Source organism: Sitodiplosis mosellana, unplaced genomic scaffold (assembly GCF_009176505.1).
Source record: "Sitodiplosis mosellana isolate CC-2019 unplaced genomic scaffold, AAFC_SMos_1.0 Smas_scaffold_6150, whole genome shotgun sequence".
Classification (NCBI taxonomy): Eukaryota; Metazoa; Arthropoda; class Insecta; order Diptera; family Cecidomyiidae; genus Sitodiplosis; species Sitodiplosis mosellana.
Genome location: NW_022601391.1, coordinates 2,311,109 through 2,322,808, shown reverse-complemented (window position 1 = coordinate 2,322,808; position 11,700 = coordinate 2,311,109). Strand labels below are relative to the sequence as shown.

General features: G+C 37.9%; 1 protein-coding gene across 8 annotated transcripts in view; it reads left to right on the top strand.

Moving 5' to 3' along the window:
- The window catches only part of LOC129574104 (uncharacterized protein DDB_G0292642), a 38,217-nt gene extending 26,517 nt beyond the window's left edge, over positions 1-11,700 (top strand). For all 8 annotated transcript variants that reach the window (XM_055455530.1, XM_055455534.1, XM_055455532.1 and 5 more), the window contains 8 exons: positions 3,669-3,724; positions 7,677-8,601; positions 8,680-9,535; positions 9,718-9,899; positions 10,229-10,394; positions 10,517-10,701; positions 10,791-10,997; positions 11,091-11,700. In XM_055455530.1, the coding sequence (XP_055311505.1) occupies positions 7,762-8,601; positions 8,680-9,535; positions 9,718-9,899; positions 10,229-10,394; positions 10,517-10,701; positions 10,791-10,997; positions 11,091-11,348 (2,694 nt within the window). In that variant the 5' untranslated portion in view covers positions 3,669-3,724; positions 7,677-7,761 and the 3' untranslated portion in view covers positions 11,349-11,700. The remainder of the gene's footprint in view (positions 1-3,668; positions 3,725-7,676; positions 8,602-8,679; positions 9,536-9,717; positions 9,900-10,228; positions 10,395-10,516; positions 10,702-10,790; positions 10,998-11,090) is intronic.

Sequence of the window (11,700 nt, the reverse complement as noted above, 5' to 3'; positions counted from 1 at the left end):
GAGAGAGAGAGAGAGAGAGAGAGAGAGAGAGAGAGAGAGAGAGAGAGAGAGAGAGAGAGAGAGAGAGAGAGAGAGAAAAAAATTGACGATGAAACGAGTGTCTTAACATTGCCGATATGTAAGTGCTTCTGTGTTGAGAAAACCTCCATTAAAAATATAAGCTATTTTTATTTTTCAAATGGCTGCGATTCAATAGTTACCTGTTGAATATGCGTGACATTTGTGTTTGCAACTGTGTTCAAATATATATATATAATTAATTTATGTGTTTAGTATTCTGTTCATTTGTTGTTATTGTAGTTTCGTTGCCGCTTTGCTTCATTTCCACTTAAATGAATAGAATAAAAAAAAAGAAGCGAAACAAAAAATTCATGCCAAGTTTTCAGACAATCATAGTCAACTGCGTGTTTGTCGTTGGACGACGCTTGTTTTCTCGAAATTCATCATTTTAAGGTGTATATCGTTGGTATATGCAATTGTTGTTATTTGTAAGCGAATCGCTATGCGATTGAACTGTACAGAAATGTGATGATTTTGTCGCACGACTTATGGTGTGTCACTTTTTTTTAGTATGTGTGTAATAGTTGTTCGATTGTCGTGGTTGTTAACAACGTCGTCGATTGTCTTGTTGTTGTTGCTGTAGTCTGCGTTTTCATAGAGAGAATATTCATTAGTTGTGCGACGTTGTGCGATGATTTGATTTAACCTTGAAATTTGTACAGATATACCATTTTTACGAAGTTTCAACTCAAATGGGCTCTCTTCCTTTCGCTCATTCATGCTCCCCTTGCTTCTTTTGTGTTCATCACATGCGTTCTTTCTCTCTCTTCCTCTCTCTCTCTCTCTCTCTCTCTCTCTGTAGTGTCGCAGAGTTTGGGCATGTGTGGGTCGATAGTTTTCGAAGAATGCGAATAAAATTGTGAATTTTGCAGAAAATATAAATAGCGAGCGAAAACAATAAGAACGCTCGGGACAAAACATTGTGAATAAGAAATCGTTTAATTTTAGACAAACACATGCGATTGTGAGATGCGTTCTAGAAATGCCGCTTCTTTGCCCAATGCCCACTTCATTTCCTGGGAGGAGAAAATCGGCGCTGTTTGTTTACATATCATAAATGAGAAGAGCACACTCAGAAAGAGAAAAAAGGAAAAAGAAACGAAGAGACGAAGAAACACTATGTTTGAGCTATGGAAACAGAACGGTTCTAATTATTTAACATGGTTTTAAGTACGAATTGCGTTTGCCTAATGAGCTATTGGGCATTCTATGAATCATGTGAATTGTTTGGAAAGAACGTAAAATGCATGTACAACGTGTGCGCGCGTGTATCGTCGGCGTGATGAAATGCTAACACGACGAGGAAGATAGAGAAAAAGAAGAGAAAAAAACAAATCGGCACCGGGTAATCAAGCATGGAGAATGGGTCATGTGAACTGTACATATAATTTCCGCGTTTCACTCAAGTCGTTTGTGTGTCTGTGTGTTGTTGTGGTTTCGGTTTTTGTGTGTTATTACGAATAATTGTTATGACATTTTGCACGATCCCCCGTGCAACGTGCACACAAAAATGACAGACACACCGAATTTTCTCTCTGTGATTTGAAACCATTTCGCTTCGATTAGTTCAATTGCCCACATAATTTCACTCTATGTGCACGGTGCATATTGTTGGTGTACTTTTTCCAATCACTCGGAGAGAAAAAAAAACCAATTACCCAGCGAATAAACAGCAAACGATTCAATTAAAGCGGAGTCGATGTCTTTCGATGGTAATTAAAAAATCGCTACATTTTTCTACACGAATTGCATGTATCATGCGATTGTTCGCCTAAACAAACACAGATTACGGCCGTTTCATAGTTTGCCCCATCTAAGTACCCACAATGGCTAGCGAGCTAAGTATTAACAACGAGCAAAGAGTAGACATTCGTTTGTCTGTGTAGAAAGCTTTAGTAGCACATAACAACGTGCTATTTAGTTCATGCCGCTGTTTGACTTTTGGCGCTGTTGAAGTGAAAAATTATTTTTTTTCTTACATGACAACTGCGGGCCGAATATGGCATGCATTTTTTTCCTCTGCTTGTGTTGCAAATATGCAAACATTATCGAAAAACAATCAAACTATAATAGCCGCTAATTTAATTGAGATAATTATAAAAAGATATACAGAGTTCGAGAGAAAGAGTGGAGAGAGAAAGATAGAAAAAGATCGAATCTAGATAAAAAATATTATTGTATGTTTTGTCATATTTGTGGCAATTTCATGCGATCGTCGGACCCGCTGAAAATAATTCAGCGGGTTTCGATGACTATCTCTATTTTCTGATTCATTTCCTTATCTAAATTTGCAAAACCAACGATTAATTTGAGCTGATAAGTGAATGTACACGATACAAAGACACACTGCATTGTGTTATGCGTCTTTAGATAAGTTTATCGCACCCGCAAAGTCTCCCCAAGATCAAATAACACCTAATTACTTCATGAATGCACAAAGAATGTGCGATGAATGTTACCTTTTCTCGACGAACGGTCCATGGAACCTATCAACAGCGACTTATGTAATTAAAATTCGCTAGCAATGATGACACATATTTGTTTTATGGCCAATCTCATTGTTATTCTTTGTTAAAGTACAAAAAAACACATGCTGAACCATCTTTGTGTTCGCGCGCGCGCGTGTGTTTTTTTTTTCCTGCGACACAAATTACGACGATAAAGAGTGAATAATTTATTTATTGTGAAATTTGGTGTGCGAGAGTGTGTGAGCGAGCACGGGTATTCACTTTTTCAATTGAGTTCCATTTACTTTAGTCATTCGCTGGTCTTCGATATTGCTTTTCTGTTAGCACTTCGGTTTTGGTTTTGTTATGTGATCAAGATTGAGATTGAGACACAAAAAGTCAACGGTTTTAATTGTTTTTCATTGATCAAGCTCAACTTATCGTCTAGAGCTGAAGTGTATGTGCATGTGTGTGTGTTAATGTGAGGGATGTGACTTTATCAGTGTGTGACTTTATCGCGTCAACCATACATTATTTATTGGTTTTTGGTCAACAATAAAACCAAAAAAAATGCACACAAGAATATAATTAATTTTTGCCCTTTCGATGTATGTCGAGCGGTGTTGTGTAAGCATTTCGGATGCATGATTCGTGTTGACGCTAAAGATATCGGTTAAACTTTGATTGGTCATATTATTCATGCCAATGTTTAGTCTCTCTTTTTTTCGGCCATTTCAGCTGGTGCAAATTATTTAACGCAAATTGTTGACTTAAGATGTCACATTTCCATGATAAATCTATGACATTCGCTGTCTCGCAGTAATTTGATCTCGACATCATGACGTTAATGTGCCATTTATCACACATGCGATAATAAAGATTTTAGATTCATTGCGGTGCAGAAGATATGTTTTTTTCTCCCCTCTCTCTCTCTCTCTCTCTCTCTCTGGTCACAGACACTGTACAAAAATTAAGAAACTAAAATAAAAATAACAATAATATTGATATTGATATTCACTTTATGGCTGTCATACGCAGTCCTTTATTGACAATAATTAACGTGTAGACTGACCAACGTTTCAAAACCTATACCATATTGCATGTCACCAACTGGTGCGTTTTGATTAATGTGTATTTTCTTCTTTTTTCCCTCCATTTCAGAGTGATCTCACTTGTTGAAAATCAGTGGTGCTGCTTTTGAGCGCGAACATAAAATGGTAAGAAGTTATTTGCAATTAATAATATTTAAAACACTAAATATATCGATAAGTCTTCGGAATAAGGTGAAATATATATATATATATATATATATGCGCATTTTACGACACTTTGCGTGTAAGTCATTGTACTACCGTGCCATTTCATTGATTGCGCCCAAAATAACACCGAAACGCAATGATTTACTGTAGTGCACTTCGAAAATGATATTTCCCTTTTGGTAGTCCATTTTGCATGCGCATACATAGAATTTATGGCCGCGTGTGTGATAAAAGCCTTGAGCGCAAATAAAACATCACATTGTCACTACCGCAATCATCAAAGTAACAATAAACGAAAAAAGGCATCCAAAGCCAGCCAGAGAATGAGCATAATATCAAGATTGAAACGCAACCGAATGAAGAGCAAGAGAAGAACACTTGTTTTACACGATAAAACTACTTTGAGTAACTAGTATAAGTGCGCTCCGTCGCCTCTTAGTACCTACTGGAAAAGAAGTACTTAAAAAAAATACGCTTTAATTTAATTATGATGATTTTTCAATGGCATTCACACGCCACACAAATCGCACACAACTCCATCGCTCTCTCGTCCTTCTCGCAAAAAAAGCGTTCAACAATATAATCGATACACGTGTTTAAATTCCCAGCGCGCGCTGTTTGACGCGTTCTTTTATGTGTGCGCTTTGTTAGCTGGTTATGAATAATTTTGCAGCGACCAAAGTCGCACAACAACTTGAACCGGTGGACAGTAAATGAATTCTAACGCAAAAACGTGGGGCTGTCTGTGTGTGTATGTGGACACATTATCAGAAAATTCCCAACGGAAACTGATTAAAACCAGCATTTTATTTCTATGCAAGACCCACGATATATGATTTGAAATTCAAATGAATAGATAATTCAAATCTGATAATCTAATCGGAAATCCGATTATTTTTCTGCGAAATCAACGAAATGAAATTTTGACCACACAAGCGAACGAACGAACGATTGCTTTGCGTTTACTTTTGTACTGACATTTCGATTCTTATTATAGAATAGGTGTCCATGCATACCGATGGAAATGCCAAGTACACAAAATATTGAGTGATTAAAAATCGATGACAAATCAAACCTTACCATTAAACAGTTGGTAAAATTTCCAACCCAATTTCGGTGTAACGAAATACGTACCGTGCGTTTTGTTTTTCACTCAAAATGACATTTTCATTGTTGTGCGCGCGAAATTTAAAGAACGAAGAAAGAATATCGTAATAATTAAGTAATTTGCCGTGTGTAATTCATGGGCAAGAACAATAAGTTATGCAATAAAAAACAAACGCAAAGCACCAGCAGCCCGTATCGTTTCAAAGCAACAAGATCCTGAAAGTGCGTCATTGCTTTAACAAAGTCGCTTTTGAAGTTGTTCTACTTGTTGTGAATGCAGATAATCTCAAGTAAATTTTTAATTATTTCCAGCCCGTTTAAAGAGATTTGAAAAACAAAATGAAATCAGAATCTTGTTCGCAAATGCAAAAGTAGACGCCGGCGTGTGCACGGCAATGATGGCAACTAGAACTCGAATTAGTTAAACTCTAGTAAAACAATTAGCAATATTACGTTGTTACAAACATTTGGCTACTCGAATTGAATTTTCATCGTTACACCACATATTTCGTTTTTTTTCGTCTCTTTCTGTGTTGTATGCAAATGGCCGGTGTCTGCGCGTGTGTTTGTATATAATCTCGCTCAAGAACTTGGGAGGTCATATGTTTTCCTTGGTGCTACTTTTTTTTGCTGTGCAATAAATCCAACTAATTGTTTTACCATCTTTGCCTTCTCATGCGGTTTACGATTCTAGCAATTTGCCAAACGCCATTTGCAGTTTCATCAAACCAATTGATTTTGACTGACATTGAAAAGTAACAAACTGTTGTTTGCCGCTTATGTTCGAAATGCGAAGAGCACTCACTCACTCACTCACTCACACACACGGGGGAAAATGCGCATATATTGAACAAACGCTTAGGGAGTTCATTTCATGTCGATTACGATCTTAACAGAGTTTGTTTGATTTGATTGACGGATCACATAAAGTGTAGAGATGAATAAAAATAAACGGCGAATTAAAAAAAAAAAAATCATTTACTGGATAAAGTCCGAAGTGTCTTTTATGACTCATATTTTTTTTTCTCAACTCGATTTTTTCAGTTGCTCGTCATGCAATGGTGACGGAAAGAATATTGTCGTTGTTCCTTATTGCCATACGGCATCATTTAATGGTTGAATCTGAAATACAAAGCAGAACGAAATACACAGAAAGAGAAAAAAAAGCAATGTGACCAAACGTCGATCTGAATCAGGTCTCTTATCTCTCTGTGTACAAGTCTGAAAATAGTCCGGATGAAGGAAAAAAAACACACAAACAACCGCTGAAACTGGATATGTAATGTGGAAAGAGAAAGGTGATCTAAAAATTGATTGTCGTCACAGTGGCTTGCTAAACGCTTAAGCACTGTACACCGTTCTACTTCTCGATACTTCTGAACAAAACAAAACAAGAAGAAAAAAAATGAGTAAACAACACACAAACTTAGCGAGAACGTCTCAACGCGAACAAACAAATCGTTGCTGTTTTGCTTTTCGCTGTTGCAGCACCATTAAGCCATTCCACCACTACTTTAATGTATATATTTAGCCGTAATGAACAATAACGTTTTTCATAAACTGATTTCCTATTTCGATCGAAGTATAAAGAATCTCATTATTAAAGATTTCATAATCATTCAAATCATAAATATCCGGATTCGTATAATGAACCGCTGTTACGTCATGCAGTGCGCTTGCGTGTGTTTCAACTGGGACGTTAAGTCGAATATCCCTAAATCGAATTGAAGGAATTCTTTTGGAACTGACGAACGAACTGAAAGAATTTAGAGTTCACGCTAAATTCAAAACGAAAGTAAAAGCACACGAATGAATGAAAGATTGAGGAAGAAAAAAATCTTTCACCTTTTCAATCTGAATTTCCATAAATCGTTTGAAATTTAAAAAAGAAAAAAATTATCAACGTCACAGACATTTAGCTGCCTTTGCACAACAGACAATCTATTGAACATAGTGGTGTTCATATTTTCACTGAAACGGCATGAATTAAAGGCTCTCGCTTAGAATCGTTGAAGTGTATGAATTCAATTGAAAAATTTGATCTTGTATGAGTCATGGAAATTTCATCATTTTTCGCTTCGACTCGATCGTTCGTTCGTTTTTCTGATGTCAGTGGTAATTATTTCGATTTCTGTTGAAATTTATCTAATAAGAAGATCGTTGTAAATTCAAATCAACATCAAGTGAAATACAAACGCACTGAATCCATACGACGCGTGCACACTCAATCTACGTCAATTGAATAAAAAAGCGGATGAATGCATTTGAATTGTGCGCGACGCGTCATGTTTTACGCCGAAAAATGATAATACTCCCGCGTGGTAAATCTATCAAATTCGATGATTGCGCGAAATTCCAATCTCAGTGTAGAAAAGTTAAACAAATTGACTCGCCGAATTGAGCACTCCGCAAACGGAGCACGTTTGGTGACGTTAGCAATATGTGTGACAATGACAACATATGTATAAGTGTGACAAAAATCACGTAGTCGCTTCTTAATTATCTATTTGGGCTGAGGCCTCTTCGACTCAAAAGAAGGCTTTACGAGTGAACGCACATACCAGCAATTAATTGAAATGCATCACACGTGTTAGACTAGATTCCATTTAATAGGTCTCGCCAGATTGGGTTATACATCTTGGGCAATTATTTTTCATTTGTTCATTATTTGTTCAATTTGTTTTCCTACTTTAATTATCCCTCACTCTCTCTCTCTCTCTCTCTCTCTCTCTCTCTCTCTCTCTCTCTTTCTCACCTTCGTGTGCGTCTTGAATATTTTGCATGCGCACATACATCTCTACAGGCAAACGTTCCACACGATGACACTGTACTATGTTTTGATATAATCAATTCAACTAGCAGCAAACACAACCTACAAATAAGTAATTATGCGACCAACACGAAACTGGACCACCTATGTGCCAGAATCAGAAAGTACACTTCGGAAAAAGTGTATTGAATTGTCACCAACGTTGCCATTGTCGTCGTCCACGTCCACGTCGAAAAGTGTAAACGTCGTCCCAGCCAGCCGATGCAATCAGAATAATAACAATCAAATTAAGGACTGCGAACAGCGGAATGGTATGAAAACACAATTTTTGCGCCAAGGCAGCGATTGTGTAAATAAAACAGCCAGTCAGTTTGGTGACGATAATAATGATGCGATCTCGGCACTATCATCGTCCGCAACAAAACAACAACAAAACGACACTACGACGTCGACAACAACGGCGACGTTAAAATCACCAGACTTTAAAAACAGTACAACGGCCAATATAAACGATATTGATGCCGAGTGCGATAAGTCGTCAACAAATTTGGAATGTGCGCCGCTCATACAATTAAGCCCAAATAAATCGATTACACTCGTTAAGCAAAACAGCACCTCGTTAATATTTACAAAGAAAGACGTGAATCCGGTCGTACATCGCAAACGAATCACATTGGTGTGCAACAGTGGTACACATTCGAACGGTGGCATAACCACCACAACAACCACAACGGCAGCAGAAACAGCAACCGCCACACCGACTGAAGGCATCCCCATCATAAGTCACACGGACGAATCGATTTCATCGCCGAAAAAGCGGCACAGTTTCAACTGGCACTCCGATCGAAACAACGGCTTCAGCCCGTCGGACAAATCCAAGCGAAAACAAATCAAATCGTGGTATGCTGTGATCGGTTCGCCATCCGTTCGTGAGTCAACGTTTGATAGCGACACAGAGGTAACAATATTTCATATGCTTGCGCAATTCATTTACGTCGAATGACTAATTCAACACGTTTATTTGTTTCTAAAACAGGATTCATTCGAGCCGCCTCATGTTGACGATTCGACGGATCAAAAATCAACTGAATCAAAGAACGCGCCAATTTCCTATCGACCAAATCAGTTTAATGCACCGGAAATGGGGCATCATGCAACTACATACGGAGTCGCATCCGGATCAAAATACAATCGATTCGAGCAACTACTTAAAAATCTAGTCGGACGCAAGGTGTCGCGAGAATCGCCAACGATCGCCTCATCACTATCCACATCGGCAATCATTGGCAACAGCGTTGTCAACACCGTTGCTCAATCACACACCAGCAACGGTACAAAAACGTCTTATAGTTCAAACGATACGGTCACATCCCGAAAATATTCGGGCGATGATATTTCGTGCACATCGAGAAGTGATGATTTTGCAATTGAAAATCAACAGCTCAACCAGCCGTTGCTGGTGGCATCGCCTGAAATTAAAATATCTCGAACACCGTCAGCGCATAATCTATTCCGAAATGACAAGTGCTTAACGTCTACCTCATCAGCATCGACCACATCGTTGAATGCAACCATGCATCAGCGACTGTGGAGCGTTGTGCCACTGCTGCGCCGCGAAGGCAGCTGCGCCAGTTTGAATCAGAACAGTGCAAAGCCATTGATCCATCAGCGCTCGGATGTTGGACTGAAAAAATGCGAAACTGTATCTGCCTTATCTCACTCACAGACCACATCGAACTTTGAACCGATCAAAGCCAGAAATCGATTAAGGCAAAGCCAATCCGTCGCTACATGCTCACGCTGCTCTAGCATTTTATCGCTGGCCGCTAACGGATCACGGTATTCATTGAATATTGCGAACGGTGGATTCGTTGCGATTAAAACTAATCTAGGTAAATATTTAGAATGACGAGTCAAATTAAAAAAATAATAACAAGATATAAGTGCCTACATTTAACTAGATAGATTAGATAAAAAATGCTCAAGCAAAACAACTGGTTGAGCAAGATATAAAAAAAACAAAAATCAAGCCAAACAAATTTCCTAATTTTAAATTTATCGCTTTGTTCCACAGAAAAATCAACATCAATTCGCGACGATGTCAACAAAAATGAGCAAGCATCACTGATAAGAGCATCATTAACGTCCCTAAGTACATCGCCGTCGACAACACTCGCATGCAAACTATGTTTAAACGATGTTAAGGCAGACAAAATGATGAAAATTCAGCAGTGCGGCTGCCAATTTTGTATAGACGTAAGCATTCACAAAACAAACACAGCTTCCGTTCTAGAGATAAAATGCAAATTTTGATCAAATTCCGCACCAAGAGTGACCAATCAATTCAATATACGCTAAGAAGTTGCTAAGTTGATTGAACGTTATTCATTTTACGCCTAAGTTACGCTCAATCTCCAGTACATTTTTTTAACAAAATAAAACAGCTTAAGACGTAGTATACAACTTAAGCCTAGCAACTGCTTGGCATGTATTGAATTGATTATGTTCTCTTGCAGATGGAGTTTTTCATTCTTTTTTTTTGCGAAATTTTCCTAATCCAAATTTTCGAAATTCTTTATTTTTAGTGCATGAAAGCGTATGTGGAGTTCGAGATTCTTGAAGGTGCATATGAAATTTCTTGTCCGGATGCGTTGTGCTCGCACCAAGGCATTATGAATATTGAACATGATATCGCAGCCCTGGCGTCTAGCGATTTGGTTGAGAAGCATAAACGTTTCCGCTTGAATCGAGGTAAATTTCCGTTGAATGAATTTCCAATGTGTCCAGTAGCTGAACTTGACTGAAATACACATTTAAAACTCGTTTTCATCATTTGATTTTGTTCGTGCTTTTGATACGCTATCAATTCACAGAAATTGAACTTGACAAAAATCGCACATGGTGCCCTCGAGCTGGTTGTGAAACAGTGTGTCTTGTCGAACCAAAAACAAAAGATAAGGGAATTGCTGGTCAATCTGGTTCCTTGATGTCACTGGCTCCAGTTGCCGTCAAATGTCCAACGTGTGTTGAAGAATTCTGCTCAAGTTGCAAAAAAGCGGTAAATATTTTGAATGAATACAAAATCGTGACGAGAATCTTGATCCATAAATTATATTCGAATAATTGATTGTGGTTTCAATTTTGAAGTGGCATCCGATGATGACATGTGAGGAAAATTCACGACGATTGGTTGCAAATGGTGCTGACGATAGCATTGGAATACCGTTTGATACGGACTTGATCAAATGCTGCCCAATGTGCGGTGTCCCAATTGAAAAAGATGAAGGCTGTGCTCAAATGATGTGCAAACGATGCAAACACGTTTTCTGCTGGTACTGTTTAGCAAGTTTGGATGTAAGTAGAAATATAGAGCACCCAGTGAATGTAAATGAAAATAAAATAAAACGAAAAGCGCTTATTTTATCAAATGTTGTGTTGTTATTGCAGGATGATTTTCTACTACGTCACTACGACAAGGGTCCGTGTAAAAACAAGCTCGGTCACTCTCGTGCATCCGTTGTTTGGCACAGGGCGCAAGTGATTGGAATATTTGCCAGTTTTGGCATACTATTGCTGGTTGCATCACCGCTATTACTATTGGCAGCACCATGCATTGTTTGCTGCAAATGCAGGGCGTGCTCAACCAAACTGGACGATGTTGACAATGATTTTGATGACCCAAATAACGGTGCACAGAATAGATAACGTAATTTGAACGGCCTATGGCACAGATAGAGACAAACCCCAAAACTATTTGAGCCTTTCAAAATAAAAACAAAACAGAAAATATGTACTTAAACTTCACAATTTTAGCAAAAAACTTTTTCGATTGGTTTCAAATAACCAAATATTTATAGAATTATTATGTATTATTGTGTCGAAGTCCGAAACAGAACGTAGACAAAGACGATGATTTCATATATATGTATATGCTCTTCTTTTTTGTTAGATAAGACTGAATGAACAATTTTGTTTTCTTTTTTAAACAAATGGACTATATTGATGAAAATGAAGTGTAAAGTAACAACAACAAAATAAATGCGGAAGAAAAAACAAA